Raw genomic sequence first — 20,538 nt, forward strand, 5'->3', positions numbered from 1 at the left:
CAGTAAGGAATATAATTTACATACGACCTCTGACTCATATGTACATATATTTTTACACATACATACAAACCTGCATAGACCTCTCCCAACTTTAAAACAATCATAATTATTTAAAAATCTCTCCCTGGACATCAGTTCTTATGACTGTAGCCTTATGTCTCTCCTTATCTTCACCAAGTTGTAAGGGTCATCTGTATAAACTCTTAGTTTCCTATGGTGCTTTAACAAATGATTACCCAGCACAGGCTTATTCTCTTACAGTTCTGGAGGTCAGAAGTCTAAAATCAAGGTGTTGGCAGGCCTGCATTCCTTCTGGAGGCTTCAGGGCACAATCTGTTTCCTTGTCTTTTCTAGTTTCTAGAAACCGCCTACATTTTTCGGCTCATGGCTGCCCCATTCCAACCTCTGGTTCCGTTGCCACACCTCCTTCTTCTGACTTTGACCTTCTTGCCTCCCTCGTATAAGGACCCTTGGAATGACACTGGTCCCTCCCAGATCAGCCAGGATCATCTTGCCATCTCAAGATCTTTAACAATTATAACTGCAAAGTCCCTTTTATAATGTAAAGCAACATATTTATAGGTTCTGGGGACTGGTCCCTGTGGACGTTTGGGGGGGGCGGGCATTATTCCGTCTACCAGGTGAACCATCTTAGATTCCCTTAACTTCCACTCCCTTTCAGCCTTTTCTAAACAGGCTTCTGTTCCCCACTCACCATCCCAGATGCCTCTCCAAATGGTCCTTGATGCCCTCCATGTTGCTGAAAGCAGTGGGCAGTTCTAACTGTCCTTCTTTGGACCTCTTAGCAGCTTCTGACATAGTCGGCCAATCAGAATGGGGCATGGAAGGCACCTATGGGGGCCATAAGGTGGGCGGGCCAATGGCTTGTCCTCATGAGGGTTTCCTGCTGTCACTATGGAGGAGGATCTAGTGCGGATGGGATGGGGTCAGCTGCAGAAAACGGGGTTCCATGGCTCTCCATGCCCTATACATCAGCCACAGGCTCCACAGTATCCAGGCTTTCTTTATTAGTGTAGAGTATTGGTCACGAAACTGCAGGTAAAGGTTTTTTAAACAAACGTTTATCTACCAACAAAAAAGTACACAGATCCTAAGTGCGTAGCTCGGCGAACTTTCACAGAGTAAAGCACGTATCCCCCCTTCAGGTCAAGAAACAAAACTTTGCCAGCACACACGCACTCCCTGTCACGTCCCCTCCCTGTCACCTAACCCCTCTCTTCCCAAAGGTCGCGCTCTCCTGGGGAGGCATGGGTGGTTTTTAAATTTTTGCCCTTTTATATAGACTTTCTTTCTGAGAAGTTTTAGGTTCACAGCAAAATTGAGCAGAAAGTTCAGAGACTTCCCGTATATCCCTTTCCCCCCCGACCCCGCACACACAGCCTTCCCCACTGTCAGCATCCCACACCAGCAGTGCATCTGTTACAATCAGTGAACCTACTCTGACACCTGATTATCACCCAGAGTCCACAGTTTACGCTACGGTTCACTCTTGATGTTATACATTCTTGGGGTTTTGACAAACGTATAATGATATGCATCCCCCCGTAGAGTATCAGACAGAATGGTTTCATTGCCCTCAAATTCCCCTGTGCTTCACCTATTCAGCCCTCTCTCCCCCCACACCTCTGGCAACCACTGATGTTTTCACTGTCTCCACAGTTGTGCCTTTTCCTGAACGCCGTATAGTTGGAATCACACAGTGTGGAGCCTTTTCAAATTGGCTTGTTTCACTTAGTCATATGCATTTGTTCTCTCTGTGTCTTTAGTGGCTTCATAGCTCATTTCATTTAGTGCTGAATAACATTCCATCGTTGGACCTAGGCGTAGGTTTTCGAAGAAGGAATTGGACCGCGTCTAGAGCAAGCTTTACTGCTGAAGTATCTTCTTTGAACTTGTATTAGTGTTAGGACTGACGTACTGGGAAGGAGGCTCCCCTCCCCCCTCAAAGTGCAGAAGGGCCTAAAAGACCTGGAGTTAGTCAATTCTATGCATCGAGCTTCTGCCTCTAGAATATCACTCAGAATGTGAAGACGGTATGCAGGGGGGCTCGGGCCCCTGTGCTGCATCGTGCTGTGTTTTGATGTAAATGGTCCCACGGAGATCAAGTGTGTTTACTGGGCACAGAGTACACGACGCATAGGGTGAAGAAAGGTGATGGCCCGAACACAGCAGAAGTTTCTTTCTCACTCATGTGACAGTCTGTGGAGCAGGCAGCAATTCCCTCCGTGAATCCAGGACCCAGGCCCCTTCCGTCTTGTGGCTCCACCTGCCCCAGGGCCTTATCATCACCTTCATTTAGCCAGAGTAACACATGGCCTTTTGCACAAACCATAAACATGAAGCTGAAGCCATGCTCCCAGAATTAATTTAACATTTCAGTCAGCCGATCATCTCCATGAGTGATGCGTGATGGACGAGAAAGTTTTAATGACGAAGCTAAAGCGCGGGGGTACCCGTCTGGGAAGCCTCAGGGTGGGTGCTGGCCTGGGGCAGCCTAAGGGCCACCGTGAGTTCCCGGGTGTGGCTCAGCCCAGCTCATAATGCCGAGATCCCACAGATGATCTTGTACAAATCAAATCATGGCTTAATCAGGGCTCACCTGTGTATCCTACAGGATGACACTGACCTGGGGCCCTAGGACCACCAAGGGGCCTCTTCCTGGCCCCTCTTGGTGCCCTGAGGGGTTTGAGTGACCTTATGAGTGACAGCATTTCACCAAGCAGGACCTTGACTCGCATGCCTGATGGCAGTTTTGCTGCTCAAGCTAGACTTTGCTTCTCTAAGCAAAGTTAAATCAGGGTAGCTGATGTCTTGGTCTTTCTTAGGATGATTGCCATGGGCGGGAAGGAAAAAAAGGAGTCGCAGTGAAAGACCTACAGTCTGGATGCAGTGTGCTGTCAAGGGCGCCCGGTCTCCATCTTCAGGTGGGCAGGTGTGGATTGGCTGGTGTGCCCACCGTACGGCAGAGCATCTCAGTCCCTTTTCTGTGACTGTCAGGGAAGCCCGGGGAGCTGGACTGGGTGCCTTTTGCAGAGCATTACGGCCCGGAGAGGATTTTGAAAGCCAAGCAGGGCTAGCTGGAACACGGCCTGGCCGTGTGGGAACTGGGGAGCTCTAAGGCTGCCTTCCTACACTCTCCCTCTTCCCCCTCAGAGGCCAAAGGCTGCCAGACCGTCTCCCACACACCTTACCAGAAAGTCCCTGGCTTCCCTCCCAGCCGCCTTGCGACTGACCTCGTGAGGTGTGAGAAGGAGGAAAGGAATCTATGTTTCAGATGAACCTTCCCTCCTCCTTCCTGAGAAAACATCCAGACCGCCAGCGCTCCTCCGAGCCCAAGGGCCTGCTCAGCTCAGCCAGCCAGCTGGAGACGCAGGGATCGGGAGCCTGTATGAGTTTGCCGGGGCTGCTGTAACAAATGACCACTAACTTGAGTGACTGAAAACAACAGAAATACATTCTCTCAGAGGCCCGAAGTCTGAGATCAAGGTGTCCGGAGGGCCGTGCTGTCTCTGAAGTTTCTAAGGAAGTGTCTTTCCTCGCCTCTTCCAGCTCCTGGTGGCTCCCAGCAATCCTTGGTGTTCTTGGCTTGTAGAAACACGGCTGTCTGCCTCTGTGTCTCTTCTCTTCTCATCAGGACACGGGTCATACAGGATTAAGGGCCTTTCTTACTCCAGTCTGACCTCATCTTAACTAATTATGTCTGCAACGACATATGTCCTATGTCCAAATAAGGTCACGTTCTGAGGTTCCGGGTGAACGTGAATTTGGGGGGATGGGACACTATTCAACCCATGACAGAGCCCCACCATCCTCCCCTTCCCTTCCCTTCAGAGAAGGCCCTTATCCCATGCAGGGGGCCTGCCTTGCTTTCTTCTCCAGCACTGAGGCAGGCCCAGGAGTGGTTTCCTAAAATAAAACGGCATCCCCTCGCCCCAGGAAGGCCTGGCCCAGCTAGTGGGAGATCAGAGAACCCGAGTCTCCCCCAGGACAGGCATCTACATGCCCAAGGGACACCTACTCGCATTTTCTTCCTGCTTTATAGAGATGCTTCGGGACTTCATGGCTCCTGGCCCGTCCTTTAGTGCTTCCTGGAGGGAAGGAGCCCTTGGAGGCTTGCAATGTGCCATTCCAGACCAAGGTTTCAGGCCCAGATGGAAAAACGAGCATCTGCTCCCTCCGCCCCAGCTCCGGGCCTGTCTGGTGTCCTGTCCAGGCAGCAGCTGAGGAGGCCCTGCCCACACCTTCCTCACTGACCAGCTCCTCCCTCCGGGGAGCCGAGGTCCTCCTGCCCCAAAATCCATGAAGGAGTGGTGAACTCCTGGGCCTCTTGTAACCCGGCTGCATATTTTCTAGGTTACCTAACCAAACTCCTGCAAAACCACACCGCCTATGCCTGTGATGGGGACCATCTGGATCTGCACTGCCCTCGGCATTCGACGATAAGTGTCCAGTCGGCATTTTATGGGCAAGATTACCAAACATGTAGCGCACAGCAACCTGCCTCTCGGAGAGAAGACAGCTTAACCTGCGTGGCGCCCACCACCCTGCAGGTATTGCCTTCCCTAGATGGTTTAAGATGACAAAATGGGTTTCTCTCTCTCTCCCTCTCTGTCTCTCTCTCTCTGTGTATATACTTGCGATTCTATAGTGTACTCAAAGCAAACCTGCTCCCTGAAAATCTCAATGTAGACAAATCACGGATTTTGCAGGCGAGCTAGTCTTTGCTTCTCAAAAGGATTCTTTACCAAACGAGTCTAAATAGAATTCCTGCTTATTGCAGAGCTCCCTTAACACACTTGCAGAATGAAGTTATTCACAGGCACACGCCTCCCTGCAGTAAAGTATCATCACGTTGGACTTTAACCTCCAGGCCTACGTTGCCTATCAGTACCCCGGGAGAGAGGAGAGGCTGTGCATTCTTTAGTGCAAACCACAAGGCAGACATCAGGAGTCATGATCAAATTCTTAGAGAATGCACTCAAGGAAGGGGAATATCACTAATTATCTTTTTTTTTTTTTTTTTATGGTTTGCTTCTCTAGTTGTAGATAGTCATGTTATTCTTGTTTGGAGCTATTTTGGGCAGTCTCTGCTGGTTTGTCCTTGATAGTACCAGGAATTAGGGGTGGGGGGTGGCTGACTCATTGTTTTTTCAGTCGGCATTGGGGAAATACGTGGTCTACGGGGAGGTCAAAACTAATATAACAATGATGATTTTAGACTATTCTGGCTTTCAATTATCCAGACAACCTCTATTCTGCTCTCCCAGGCCCCTCCACATTTATAACTAGTTAGCTAAGATTATGGAGTCACTTGGCCTTGGGTTTTTTTTAATGCCTCCAAAGTTCCCTATGAATCCATTGGAGTCACGGTGGTTAGAGCAGATAGGTGGCAAATTAGATGTCAGCTTGATTTTGTCAGTTGTGGGAAATGTGGGTGGTGGTAAATTTCCTCGGCGGACTGAGGAGAAATGGAATTAGCTCTAATGCAGTGCAGCTCTCCCTAAGGCCGGAAGAGGAGAAGCAAACATAAAATGATCATGTAAGGATTTTTCTATTTTGTCTACTATGTATTACTTCCAAGCTAAGCATTGTAGTACCTGGGTGGTCATGTGATTGGTAAAGACACCAACTGAGGAGCCAGAAGAATGTGTTTGAATGAATCCCCTGGTTTCCACACCCTGAGGAGAGACAACGTGTGTCTTCTGGAGACAAGCAGTTACTTTACTTGTGTACCCCACCCTACTCCCAATCCTTCCCTGTACCTTGAGAATGTTCCCTTCCCTCCCCCCAACACTCTTGCCCACCTATCCCAGGTACCCAGGCTTTCTGCTGCCCTCCTAGGGGCATAAAAAGAACATGGCCAGTGCCACCAGGGCGGCAGTGCCTGCTTTGTGAACGTATGAACTCCTGGCACCCTGCGGTTCCAAAACACGGGCACCTCGCCCTCCAACACGGGCGCCTGCCTCTGCCGGGCATCCCTGAGGGAAGAGGATGTTGCCATAACCGGGCAGACAAGTCAGAATTTGTGAACACAATTCTGATGCTGTGCAGAGGGTTTGTTTGCCAGAAACATCCCCGCGTGCTAGGAGATCCTTTACTTTGTCTTTTAACCTGTGTTTGGGAGCTGAGGCAAGGTGCTTCCTCAGGGGCCAGTTGCTTAACGTAGGAGAGAACAGGTTGATGTCCACACAGGAGCACCTCACCTGATCTAGCCCACGACTGAATGGCTATAGGAAGTCCCCTCTCTGCAACTTCCAGCTGTAATACAGTTTGGAAAGAGCTCTGCCCTTGGGTCCCATTCCATGGCTGTAACACGAAGAGCCATCCAAGGGCTGAGTTATTTCACGATACCCTCGGCCGTGGAATATGCACCATCATCTGGGGGTCCTTGGGGTTTCCCTGGGCATTTTTCCTGATTTTACGCACATCCACGGGGCCCCTGAGGTGACGGGGGATACCTGGTAGGGCCAGCATCCTTCACGGAGATATTCCATGAGCCACTATGAGAACATGGCGACTCAGACAGGCCCGTGAATCTGCACTAAGTTCAGTCCAATAGTAATAAGTAGATTCCTGGGGACATTTTTACTGTACTTGGTGTGGACGGCGTTTGTCGTCGGCAGGGCCTGATCCGTTTGGGAGCTGGAAGGGCAGCAGCGTGACGCTGGCCCATCTGCGACCCAGTATTGGGCGTTCCCCAAGCTTCCACAGAGCAGACTCACTCACAAAGGTGTGATCTGCTTGGAAAAGGTCGGGAGAGATTTGAAGGAAAGCTTTTTTTAAAATTTATTTTTATAAAGGAAAAATTTTAAGCCAAATGCTCAACAGAAAGCCTGCATATTCCACCCAGAAAATTGCTCCACCAGGAAAAGTGGGTCCCACGTCCTTGAGGTTAGCGAGGGTGGGAATCAGCTTTTTTTTTTTTTTTTTAACATCTTTATTGAAGTATAATTGCTTTACAATGGTGTGTTAGTTTCCGCTTTATAACAAAGTGAATCAGTTATACATATGTTCCCATATCTCTTCCCTCTTGCGTCTCCCTCCCTCCCCGCCTCCCTATCCCATCCCTCTAGGTGGTCACAAATCACCGAGCTGATCTCCCTGTGCTATGCAGCTGCTTCCCACTAGCTATCTACCTTACGTTTGGTAGTGTATATATGTCCATGCCACTCTCTCACTTTGTCACAGCTTACCCTTCCCCCTCCCCATATCCTCAAGTCCATTCTCTAGTAGGTCTGTGTCTTTATTCCTGTCTTACCCCTAGGTTCTTCATGACCTTTTTTTTTTTTCTTAGATTCCATATATATGTGTTAGCATATGGTATTTGTTTTTCTCTTTCTGACTTACTTCACTCTGTATGACAGACTCTCGGAGAAATCAGGCTCCCTGACTTCAGACTATACTACAAAGCTACAGTAATCAAGACAGTATGGTACTGGCACAAAAACAGAAATATAGATCAGTGGAACAGGATAGAAAGCCCAGAGATAAATCCACGCACATATGGTCACCTTATCTTTGATAAAGGAGGCAAGAATATACAGTGGAGAAAAGACAGCCTCTTCAACAAGTGGTGCTGGGAAAACTGGACAGGTACATATAAAAATATGAGATTACAACACTCCCTAACACCATACACAAAAATAAGCTCAAAATGGATTAAAGACCTAAATGTAAGGCCAGAAACTATCAAACTCTTAGAGGAAAACATAGGCAGAACACTCTATGACATAAATCACAGCAAGATCCCTTTTGACCCACCTGCTAGGGAATCAGCTTTTTAATTTTCATTAGTTGGCCTGTGTTTGGGTTGGGGTCTCCAAGGCGTCCCCCAGATGCTGAGCTCCCCTGCGGCCAGCATCAGGTGTTTCTAAGGATGAAGAGCTGTGATTACGGTTCCCACTCCCCATAGCCCTCTGTCAGCATTAAAACCAGGGATCCCTCCCAGAAGGGGGCCTCCGAGTCCCCTCCAGTCCACACTCCACAGTACCCTGATTTTGCTCCCGTCCCTGGGAGCCTCCGTGATGCAGCACTCTTGCCAAAACTGTCAGCAGTGGTGCCGGGTGAGTCAAATAGGAGCTGCTTTTCTGAGGGAGTCCTGGCACTCTTGGAGCAGGTTTCGTTTTGGGGGAGACATGGGGAGACAGGCAGCCGACCTGGTCAGCCGCGTGCGGGTGCTTCCATCTTAGACACGGCTGGTACCAGCGAGAAGGTTTTAAAACGGGAGCCCCAGGCCAGGCAGGCAGGTGCCCTTCCTCCTGAGAGCCCAGAGCAGCCCAGGTGTGGAGTCTCACAGACACTGTGTGTGGTTCTCAAGCCTATCCCTTTTCTACCCCCTCATTTTAGAAGGTGCTGGACGAATGCCAGAACCAGCGGACCTGCCACCTCCTGGTCAATAGCCGTGTTTTTGGACCTGACCTTTGTCCAGGAAGCAGTAAATACCTCCTGGTCTCCTTTAAATGCCAACCTAGTAAGTAACTTGCGAGGGGCACAGCATGCGCAGGGGGTGGGTTCCCTGACGACAATGCTGCTCCAGCTGACGTTCGTCCAGCTTCGAAACTCTTGTTCATGGGAACGTCGGGGCCCCGTCCCACCTGCTTTTTTAGTTTGTGTGTATTTGTGTGCGTGTTGTGTGCGCACGTGCACTGATCTGTGTGAATTCTTGCAAATCCCTGAATTTTAAAAAATCCTTCCTAATATGTAAAACTTGGTTGTCCTGATGCTAAAGATGCCAGGTGACAAGAGACTGCAATGGCTTTTCCCCAACATGAGGAGCTGGTTCTCCTTTGCAGAGGAAGGCTTGTTATGAGGCTCCCCCTCCCCCGGCTGCAGGGCGACTTATTCTTCTGAGGGGGCTGGTGGCACAGCTGCCACCTGAGACCCGGATTCCAGATCTTTACAGACTGGCTTCTTCCCACTTTCACCTTCAGTGGGGGCTCCTGAAGCAGCCTGTTTCCTAAGGAGAAAGAAAGAGGAAGGGGACTTGGCGGGAGCAAGCTCTTCTATTCTGATTCTTGCACTTCTCTCCACTGACTTGCGCCATTTCTAACGCACACCAGTTTTGTGGTTAACCCATTGCAGGCTAAAAATAATTGCTGTTCCATGAGGAGGTCACACCTCCAGGCGTGGAGGGTCTGCCTGAGAGAAGCCATAGGTAATTACGGGTTCCTGGTAATACTTGGAAAACTTGTTGAAAGACAGCAGTGTTCTAGCAACAACATTTAGCCAAACATCAGGGATAATAATTTGTAAAATTCTGTACCGCCACAGCAATGCAACCGTCCTCATTGTTTTGCATCTTGTTCTGTGTTGGTTTCTGCCTCTGGAGCCCAGCATCTCCCAAGACACTGGTGGCCTGGGTTCCTGTGGCGGGTGAGGCATCAGCCATACGCATGGAACGGTCTCGGGCACACGTCTTCAGAGAAAGCCCTGGATGCTTTGGCAAATATCCAGGCTTCTGTCTCAAATCCTTTCCTTGCTGGGACCCAGATGCCTTAGAACGGCCCTATGGCTCAGCGCCCCTACTCTGCATCCAAACATACACTCAAACTCACTCATACTCACACGTGCACCCATGTACACACTATCACACACTCAAAATGCACACGCTATCACACACCCACAATGCACACGCTGTCACACATGATGCACACACCTGGACTCTCACACATATACACTATCACACCCATACACACTATTATACACATATGCACTGTCACACATGTAGTCATACACACACTCAGTCACAAGTACACACAATCACAAGCTCTCACAAGCAGGCCCAAAGTTTGCAGAACAGCCGAAACTCCCCTGCTCCCCACCCAGGGGTTCTCAGCAACTCCTGCCCTACCTCGCAGACTCAGGAAAATCACTTCTAGATGCCCACGTTTTTAGTAGCATCCTCCCTCAGCTGAATCTCAAAAAATGACCACACTCCCTAGGGCTTCCCTGGTGGCGCAGTGGTTGAGAGCCCGCCTGCCAATGCAGGGGACACGGGTTCGTGCCCCGGTCCGGGAAGGTCCCACATGCCGCGGAGCGGCTGGGCCCTTGAGCCATGGCTGCTGGCCCTGCAAATCCACAACGGGAGACCACAACAGGGAGAGGCCCCAACAGGGAGAGGCCCCGCGTACCGCAAAAACAAACAAACAAACAAACAAAAAATGACCACGCCCTGGCCATGGTTTTGGCCACGCCCTTGGCCTCACCCTTGACTGTCTTAGCTTTCCTTTCTTTTTCTCTTCTGCCCATTTATTGTGATATTCTCTCACATTTTCTATATGTTGGAAATAGTTCATAATAAAAAGTTGGACAGGACCAGCCTTTAGAAGAAGTGAAAAGACCCTTATGAAATTGGCAGGACCCTGGATAAGCCAGTGCTGGGCCACAGTCTTGTTTCTACAGTGGGCAGTTAGGTCTGTTTGCTAATTTCATTTCCTCAAACACTTATTAAGCACCTGCTGTGCACAGGTGTGGGCCACGTTTTGGTTATGAAGAGAACTCACATCTCACAGAGGATTCCTGGATGGTGGTTCTGTCTTGGGTGATTTCCAATGTCCCTTCATAAAGCGAGCATTTATTGAGATCTTCACATAGCCAGTTGCTTCTCATTCTTTAGATTCTAGGCCAAAGACCTCCTTTCTCCAGAAGGACCTTCTCTGTCCAAAAAAATATCTAAAGAAGATCCCTGCGTCCTTGGTCCTGTGCAAGAAGCTCACAGGAGGAATTGACCTCGGCAGGAACTCAGGGAAGGCTTTCCCGGCAGATGGTGACAACCTTCTGGGGTAGAGTCAGGGCACAGAAAGCTGACTCCTTACAGAGGCCTGTGGCAGGGGTGGCACAGGGTGGTGCGGGGGCCGGAAGGAGCAAAAGGAGCCCTAGGCAGAGAGCTGGAGCATGATCCAGGGCCCTGATGGCCAGGGAAGTGGGTGGAGTCTTCCCGTAGGGCAGCATTGAAGCAGGGAGGCTACTCGGCTGGGGTGGTAGAGGCCCACAGGGCAGTGGTAGCTGCCCTGTGTGTAACAGATTTGAGGGGCAGAGCCCTTGCATCTTAGTCTGTTTGAATTGCTACAACAAAATGCCATAATTTAAGTGGCTTATAATCAACAGAAATTCATTTCTGTCAATTCTGGAGTGCTGGGAAGGCCAGGATCAAGGTGCAGATTTGATACCTGCTGAGGGCCTGCTTCCTCATAGGCGGCTGTCCTTTTTGGTCTAACCACACGGCGGAGGGGCGAGGAATCTCTCTGGGGTCTCGTGTACCAGAGCACGGATCCCATTCATGGGGGCTGCGTACTCATGACCTCATCACCTCCCAAAAGCCCCACCTCCTGATACCATCACGTGGGCATCAGGATTTCAGCATATGAATTGTACGAGGACACAAACATTCAGACCAGAGCCCCTGGGCTTCGCTGGTGGTGCAGTGGTTAAGAATCCGCCTGCCAATACAGGGGACATGGGTTCGAGCCCTGGTCCGGGAAGATTCCACATGCTGTGGAGCAACTAAGCCCATGCGCCACAACTACTGAGCCTGCGCTCTAGAGCCCGTGAGCCACAACTACTGAGCCCACGTGCCACAACTACTGAGCCCACGTGCCACAACTACTGAGCCCACGTGCCACAACTACTGAGCCCACGTGCCACAACTACTGAGCCCGCGAGCCACAACTACTGTGCCCGTGAACCTAGAACCCACCGCAATGAGAAGTCCACGCACCACAACAAAGAGTAGCCCCCACTCACCACAACTAGAGAAAGGCTGCGCACAGCAACGAAGACCCAATGCAGCCAAAAATAAGTGAATAAAAGAAACCAGAGCCCCTCGTGTGACCTGGACATTGGTGGCCTAAAGCACTGCCGTTTAGGTGGCAGCACCTATTGCTGCTATGAAGTAGGGGTGGAAGTGAGGTCCCCGCACCCTCCTGTCTCTTTTTCTGCAACCCTGTCACCTCCTGAGGCTCTTCTCCATGGCCCCAGTTCCAGCCCCTGCATAACACTCTAATGGTCCAAAGGCCCCACGGCTGCACCCAGGTACGCGTGGAGCCAGCCGTTACCATGAGAGCCAGTTATTCCCATCTCTTCCCAGCCGTGCCCGTGTGCCCCGATGGAAGTTCTTACACCAGGGAAAGTGGCTAAGGCTACAAATCAGGGCTTACTTGTGTGCTTGTTTTTTGGAGAGTATTTTACCAACAATCCTCACTAGAATCTTCTTTTCCCCGATCGTGTGCCGTGCTTCACTTCCTCCCTAAATATCATCCCTTCAGAGAATTTTGGTTTCAGTGAGTCTTTGAATTTAGGGTTCATGTTCCTGTCTGCCGTGGAGCTGCTGTGTGACCTTGGGCAGTGGAGGGAAACTTTCTGAGGCTCCATAACTCAATTATAAAATGAAGATAAAGCACCCTCTACCTAGGGCTGTACGTAAAATGCTTAGCACAGCACCTGTCATGGACTTGAGCTCAGCGATTGGTAGCTATTATTCCAAGAGGCAGATTAAAGTAATTCTTGCTAAAGATGTGAATGACTGAAAGGCAGTGATGTACCAATGGCTGGGGGTGCAGGGGGGTGCGGTCTGCCCTGAGTGCAGGCAATAGCAGGGTGCACTGACGGCTGAGAATTTAAAAACACAATAGAAGAGACCGAGTATCTGTCTGCATGTTAACATTGCCATGCCCTGGCAGTCATAAATAATGTCAATAATAACATGTTCCCATCATGACAGATCACTCCACATGCCCATCTTTGTAAGGCCACTGCTGATATGCAGATGTGTCTATGCATTGTTTTTTGTTTGTTCGTTTGTTTTTATAAATTTATTTATTTTTGGCTGCTTTGGGTCTTCGTTGCTGTGCACGTGGGCTTTCTCTAGTTGCGGCGAGCGGGGGCTACTCTTTGTTGCGGTGCGCGGACTTCTCATTGCGGTGGCTTCTCTTGTTGCGGAGCATGGGCTCTAGAGCACAGGCTCAGTAGTTGTGGCACAGGGGCTTAATTGTACCGCGGCATGTGGGATCTTCCCAGATCAGGGCTCGAACCTGTGTTCCCTGTGTTGGCAGGGGGATTCTTAACCATATGCATTGTTAAAGAGGAATGCATCGCACACAAAGACCTCTGATTAGGCGAGAGAATTTGTTGCTGTTGTCCTTTAAGCAGAGTCGTGGTTCTGCCTCTACCCAGGTTCCTGGGTCAACCATCCGAACCCACAGAGATGTTGGCAACCCGTTTCTGGAAGGCTGCCCATACTCTAACCCAGCTCTAACACAAATTCTAGTTCTCTAAGAAAAGCAGCAATTATGTTTCCATTGTTTTTAGAACCCAGAAATGTCACTCTTAGGTGACAGTGAATTAGTACACTCCCAAGGAACCAAAGGACTCAACATCATACAGCGGTAACCTCCGAGCCCATAATGTGACACTCCCAGGCCCCTCCATTCCAGGAGGTGATTTGCCCATATTCTGGGGACAGAAATCACTGGAGGCCTTACATGGAAGTGTCATGTTACTCTGGGTGAGTTTGGCTGGTACCGAGGCTGGAACCTTTCATGAACGTGTCTTAATAAATCAGAGAGATGGGGGCTACTAAATGCGTTTCATGACATGGCTTAAAAAAGCTCATCTAATTTTTTTAAAATTCTGATAAGAAAGAAACCATTCCTGTTGAAAAGTTTCCGGGTTACGGAGATAAGGCTTGCTTTCTGTCCTGTTTTCTCCCTTCTCCTTCTTGGCAAGCTCTGCCAATGGAAGGCAGTTCACCAAACATTCTTAGCATTTTTGGTATTCTCCTAGTTGGAAGGGTACTTGAGCTCTTTTGGTGTGTCTACTAGGCCCTCTGTTCTGCATCAAAGGCTGTTGCTCACGCTGGACCTTTGAAGTCAGGCAATATTTCGGAGTTGGTGGGATTTAGTGTTTACTCATCAAAAGCACTGAAAAACTCATACCAGTGCGGATATGACTCACCGAAGTCAAACCCTCCAATGTCAAGGTCAGACACAGTGTTCTTTTTATTTAGAAAAAGGAAACAAAACTTTTCTTGGCTCTGAGTTTAAACTGTTCTGTTAAGATTCCAGTGAGTGGGTAAAGGGCCTCCTAGACATTTGCTTGGTCATCACCTGACTTTTCCCTCCTCTGATGGGTCCTCAACTCTGTTCACATACCAAAAAGGATGATGATTCTGTGAGCATCTGTAACCTGGTTTCTGCTCTGCACCTTTCATTCATGAATCTTCCCATCATCATGTTTTAAAGAACCGTTGCCCAAGTTTTCCAGCGCCAGAGCTGATGGTAATCTTGAGATCCTAAAATGTTTCCTTCAAGCAGTTCAAAACTTTGGCCTCACTGCTACGTCTCTGTTTTCAGGAGAGAGGCATGGGAATTTACAAGTTACCGAAAGGTGGCATTTCTATTAGGAAATTATTTTCTGTCATGTTTTAAGTTTGGGACTTAAACATCAGCGATTCCAGGATGTGAAGGTCCCACCGGCCACCGTTGCGCTGCTGTTTACTGCTCACGCCTTCTTCTGCAGGGAATTTCAGATTGGTTTGATCACAACCCCGAGTGAGAAAAACATTTTACATTTTGGCCCTACGTAACTGAAAAAATCTTTTATAAACTACTGTTTATCCTTACTTTGCGTGATGCACTTTGATGTTTTCTGAGCTATTCTTTATTTTTTTAAATTTCTAATCACAACTCAGCAAATTAATTTTATGACCTATTAATGGGCCTCAAATGACAATTGGAAAACTTTGGTTTCAGGGGATCAGGCTATACCTCCCATCCAGGAACGAAAAGTGGAACAAAAACATGAATGGGAGAGAGAAGTGAAAGACGGGTTGACTGTGAGGGTGATGGAGGGTGTGGGCTAGTTTTCCTTCCTCCTTCTTCCCATCCTAGGCAGCCCATGACACCCTGAGCAGCTCCTAGAATTTAGCTCTCGTTTGCTGTTGACACCAATGCTTGTCTGGCTGAAAGATTTGCCTCAAAGTAGAAAAAACTAGGACTGGGGTCATAGATTGGGGCTAACATTTTTTCATGGGGGGAGAGAACCCCACAGGCAAAGAAATAACCACGTTCCCCTTTATGTTTTGCTTTGCTTTTATCTCGCAAGGTGTAAAATAAGTGGGAGGCTAGGAAAAGACATTTATAACATGTAAGAGACGAAAGTTCAAAAGTTAGCATCCAGTATCTATGAATCACTCCTACAAGTGATTTCTAAAGATCTGAAACACAACATGCAAAGGATGTAAAGAGGGGGCTCACGGAAGGGCTGTTTTGAATAGTAAATTCACTGATACATTTAAAGATCCTAGAACAAGGCCTAAGTTCAGAGAAGGTGTGAACATCAGCTATTGTTATTTTTAAAATATCTTTGTTGAGGTGTAATTTACATAGCAAAACATTCACCCATTTTAACTGTACAATTCAATGATTTTTAGTAGATGTACTGAGTGTACAGCCTCAACCGTCCACCAGTAGAACATTTCCATCATCTGAGGATATTTCCTTGTGTCCATTTGCCATTGTCACTTCGTGTCCCCAGCTCTCAGCCTCAGAAGACCACTAGTCTTCATTCTGTCTCTAGAGGTTTGCCTTTGCTGGATAGCTCACAGAAATAGAATCATACGTTAGGTAGTCTGTTGTGTCTGCAGTGTTAACTATTATTACTTTAAAAAATCAAATCATTATTAAAACATTTTAGTCAATTGAATGGTTTGGGGGGACACTCTTCTAAAAAAAAAACCGATGAACTGTATTTTCTCCAGGGCGCATTTATAATGTCAACTCTGTGTGACGTTGCAAAGGGAAGTTTCACTGTGGTCCACGGAATAAACAAATCAACTCTTCCTAAATTCTTTGGGAACAGACTATAAGCTGGAATCGTCCTCTCCTAGGACCCACGCCAGCCCAAGGGCCCGTTGTTCCTGGATCACCAGACTTGGGGCCAACTCTTCACACTTCTTCAAAGAGGGATTCTTTTTTTTCTTTAATATTCTTTTTCATATTCTTTTGCATTCTGGTTTATTACATGATATTGAATATAGTTCCCTGTGCTCTACAGTAGGACCTTGTTGTTTCAAAGAGCGATCCTTCATAGACACTGTGTCTTGCTTTTTTTCCTTTGCTAGACAAGGACATAATTTACTTTCCTATCATTTCTCTTTCTCTTTGTAAATACACAAACGGAATACTAGAACGTTACGAAGTTGGGTGGTGCGGTTTAGCTGGGCTCTCTCCTGAACTTAATCTTCCATCAGGTAATTCCTGGTCTTTACCTGTGTGAGTCCCAGTATGGCATTTGAGAAGAGGCTCCCTTCGATTAAGGAAGGTGAGACCTCAAGTGGGGAGAGAGAGAAACTCCCTTTATGGCCTGGCCCGGGACCTGGCCCAGGGAACCCTGCTGTCTTCACCCTGGCATCTCTCCTCCTCCGTTTGGTCCTTCGTGTAATTCCTGGGTCTTTGCACTTGTTGACCCTCTTCCTGCAGAGGATTTTGCAGGGTCAGAGAGCCCATGGCAGGCAGGACTACCCCGACTCTCCCCTTCCTGGGGTGCAGCCCCATGCGGGATGGGACCAGGCCAGGACGCGGGCAGTGCTCACTGATTCCTTCTGAGGAAGCTGATGGTGCCACCGATTTTTGTTTCTGCTTCAGATGAATTAAAAAACAAAACTGTGTGTGAAGACCACGAGCTGAAACTGCACTGCCACGAATCCAAGTTTCTCAACATCTACTCAGCGACCTATGGCAGGAAGACCCAGGAGAGGGACGTCTGCTCCTCGGAAGCCACGTGGCTCCCCCCCTTCGGTATGTGTCTTTATGTGGCTGTTCTCAGGGTGCTGTTGGAGGAGATTAGGGCTCCGGTCCCTAAGGAAGGAGGCCACGCGCTGGCTGGTACCTGGACTAGAGGGAAAGTCAAGGGCAGGGGGAAACCACCCCCCAGGGTCCTGTCTCCCTCTGCCCCACATTCTGGAATCCGTCTGTTGTTCAGTTAGTCTACACCGAGTATTTACTGAGCACCTGCTGTATGCAGGGCCTGTTCTAGGCATGGGGGAGTCATCAGTGACCAGCACAGAGTCTCCCTGAGCTGACCTTCCAGCAGTGGATGAGAAGGCAATGAGAAAGCAGATAATAAATGAGCTAATGGGTCGCGCTTCCGGTGCACATAAGCATTAAAGGGAAAAGCACATGAGGGAGGGAGGGAGGGAGGGAAGGCCGGAGGGCACGCGGAGGACGCTGCAGGGAGGCGCAGTGCTGTGGACTGATGGGTGTGCTGAGCAGAGACTCCGAGGGGCAGAGCCTGCAGGTCCTGGGGACGGCGTCCAGGCGGGGAGAAGAGCCCATGCTAAGGCCCTGAGGCTATGTTCAGGGTGGAGAAGAGCTCAGCGAGTCATTCTTAGAAGTCCGCAGTTTGGAGGTAAGAGATGGCCTGACACGCCTGAGAGCTCCACCCTTCAAAGTCACCCTCTATTATTATTAGGGTTCTCCAGAGAAACGGAACCAATAGGAGATAGATAGATAGATAGATAGATGCTAGGTAGATTGATAGATGATAGATAGATAGATAGATAGATAGACTGATTTTAAAGAACTGGCTCACACATTTGTGGAGGTTGGCAAGTTTGAAACCTGCAGGGCAGGCTGGCAGTCAGAAAACTCAGGTAAGAGTTGATGTTCAGTCATGAGTTTGAATTCCGCAGGACCGCAGGCTGGAAACCCTGGCAGAAGTTCTATGTTGCGGCCTGGAGAAGAACTCCCTTTTCCGATGACCCCAGTCTTTGCCCTCAAGGCCTTCCATGGATTGGTTGAGGTCCACCCACGTTATGGAGGCTGATCTGCACTTACTCAAAGTCTGCTGATTTGCTGTTAGTCATATCTTTTTTTTATTGAAGTATAGTTGATTTACAATGTTTCAGGTGTACAGCAAAGTGATTCAGTTAGACGTGTATGTGTGTGTGTGTGTGTATTCTTTTTCAGATTCTTTTCCATTATAGTTATTACAAGATACTGAATAGTTCCCTGTGCTCTACAGTAGGTCTTTGATGTTTGTCTATTTTATATATAGTAGTGTGTATCTGTTAATTGCAAGCTCCTAATTTATCCCTCCCCCCGCTTTCCCCTTTAGTAACCATAAGTTTATCTTCTATGTCTAACGTTAGTCATATCTTAAAAATACCCTCCCAATAACATCTAGACCGGTGTCTGACCAAACCACTGGGCACTGTAGCCTAGGCAAAACGACGCATGAGATGAACCATCACACGCCCCCGTCTGCGGTGGTGAAACGGCCTCAGCCCCACCCGCCGTGTTACCAGAGAGAACAGACCAGTTGTGAAACGGCCCAAGAAGTTTCACTTTATTCATCAAACCTGAAACGAGCTCCTCGATGTGTTTAATTGCTGCAGTCGATTCCCGGGTCACACGTGAAATTAGACACTCATTGAAAAAAGAAGTTTATACATAACTAATATCTTGGATCTGAAAAAAAAAAAAAAGAAGAAGGATGTAAAGTGACCTAGCTACACAGGCACACGCTCAGGCAAGGCTGGAGAGAGAACCAAAAAGCAATTCACGAGGAACACGCGTCACACGTGTCTCCGAGGCCCCTCGCCCAGCGTTCAGGGAAGGAAGGCCCTGGCGTCGGGAAGGTAGAAGGTCGTCTGAAGGACAGCCGAGGCAGACAGCAGAAGCAGGCCGAAGTGGGCATCCGGCCGCTCCCGTCTTAACAGGCTTGCCTGCCACGTGGGCAGAGAGACCCTTGTGAGGGTGGCTCCTGCTGTCTGTCCATAGTGCCCGGGGCTCCAGCAAGTGACTTTGGAAACTCCATTCTCCCTCCCATATAACATCTCCCCGTGTTCACAGTGTCTCCACCCCCCTCTCCCTTGTTCCTGCTGCTGCGTTAGGTCAAAGGACCATTGCCTGGTCATCGCAGGAGTCCCCCTGTCCCTAGGCATGGCCTTCTCCCCTGGGTGGCCAGAGGTACCTTCTAAAAGGCAAATCTGATCACTGCCCTCCTGGGCATCCTGCAGGGGCTCCCTGTGTCATCTGGTTTGCTTAGCTGGACAAGGCACCCTTGGTGATCTGATCTCTTTCGACAGAAAGCGACTCCACTTCTTAATATCGGTGTGGGACATCCCATTTCTCGGGCTCGCTGAGTCTAGCTTAGCCGTGTGTGTTTTGGGAGACAGCAATAAGTAACATCTATCTTAGGAGTTCTTTTGAGCAGAAGTTGGTCAGCCAGGTAGGTAGATCTGTGTGCAGGCTGAATGACTGACGTTCCGTACGTCACTGCCTTAGGTTCCTGGGAGGTTGGATGGGAGTTGGGTTTACAGGGAAAAGTCATCAGCCAAAGAAAACGTTAGCAGACCCCGTGGTTAAAAGACAGGTTTCCATAGAGAGTTCAGGGAATCCTCAGGTCAGCTGTGAATAAGCCTTGTTGACTCAGGAAAGGTCTGTGAATGGGAGACTGTGCCCCTTGCTTGGCTGTTCAGTTATTAAATCCTGAGCCCTGGCCAAGTCACATGGCGAAAACAGCCTGCCAGGGCTTCCCTGGTGGCGCAGTGGTTGAGAGTCCGCCTGCCGATGCAGGGGATGCGGGTTCGTGCCCTGGTCCGGGAAGATCCCACGTGCCGCGGAGCGGCTGGGCCCGTGAGCCATGGCCGCTGAGCCTGCGCGTCCGGAGCCTGTGCTCCGCAACGGGAGAGGCCACAACAGTGAGAGGCCCGCGTACCACAAAAAAATAAATAAATAAACAGCCTGCCCATCCCTCTGCCCCTTCCCCCCCTCCCCTCACAGTTGCGTGCTTCTGCCCATGGCCCCTGAGTGCCCGTGAGGCTGAGGGTCAAGCTCTTCACTGCATTCATGAACCACCACCCAAATGCCAGAGATCCTCTGGCCCTGGGCTCTGCAGTGCGAAGGGGTCCAAGGGAAAGTGAAAGGGTCCTTGCGGGTCCCCCTTCAGCTCACTGTCTCGGGTCCCCCTTCATCTCACCATCTCGTGTGCCCTTCACCTCACCGTCTCGGGTCCCAGTTCATCTTGTCCCACAGCCTTACGTGGAGGCCTCTGGTTTCACCTTTCGGGTTAGCACTTAAGGGCAGAAGCGTGCATGTGTGCAGAAACGTGAACCCCTGTCTGCCTGTGCTGATGGAGTTTCTTGATCTAACTGAATGCTAAGAAATACTCCACTCCTTGGCCCAGGTAAACTGTATGTAGGGTTTTTAACTGAATTTGGCATGTTCGCCCCACAAAAATCATGTTTTCCCTCTGATATAAACACACTTTAATATCACCCACTTTAAAAAGCACCCTCTTTGGGCTTCCCTGGTGGCGCAGTGGTTGAGAGTCCGCCTGCTGATGCAGGGGACACGGGTTCGTGCCCCGGTCCGGGAGGATCCCACATGCCGCGGAGCGGCTGGGCCCGTGAGCCATGGCCGCTGAGCCTGCGCATCCAGAGCCTGTGCTCCGCAACGGGAGAGGCCACAACAGTGAGAGGCCCACGTACCGCAAAAAAAAAAAAAAAAAAAAAAAACA

At 49.3% G+C, this 20,538-nt stretch overlaps 1 protein-coding gene across 3 annotated transcripts in view; it reads left to right on the top strand.

Moving 5' to 3' along the window:
- The window catches only part of EVA1C (eva-1 homolog C), an 82,880-nt gene that overhangs the window by 30,652 nt on the left and 31,690 nt on the right, over window positions 1-20,538 (top strand). For all 3 annotated transcript variants that reach the window (XM_024758134.1, XM_024758133.1, XM_024758135.1), the window contains exons 2-4: window positions 4,375-4,571; window positions 8,368-8,491; window positions 16,662-16,814. In XM_024758134.1, the coding sequence (XP_024613902.1) occupies window positions 4,375-4,571; window positions 8,368-8,491; window positions 16,662-16,814 (474 nt within the window). The remainder of the gene's footprint in view (window positions 1-4,374; window positions 4,572-8,367; window positions 8,492-16,661; window positions 16,815-20,538) is intronic.

Source organism: Neophocaena asiaeorientalis, unplaced genomic scaffold (assembly GCF_003031525.2).
Source record: "Neophocaena asiaeorientalis asiaeorientalis breed wild unplaced genomic scaffold, Neophocaena_asiaeorientalis_V1.1 scaffold45, whole genome shotgun sequence".
Taxonomy (NCBI): Eukaryota; Metazoa; Chordata; class Mammalia; order Artiodactyla; family Phocoenidae; genus Neophocaena; species Neophocaena asiaeorientalis.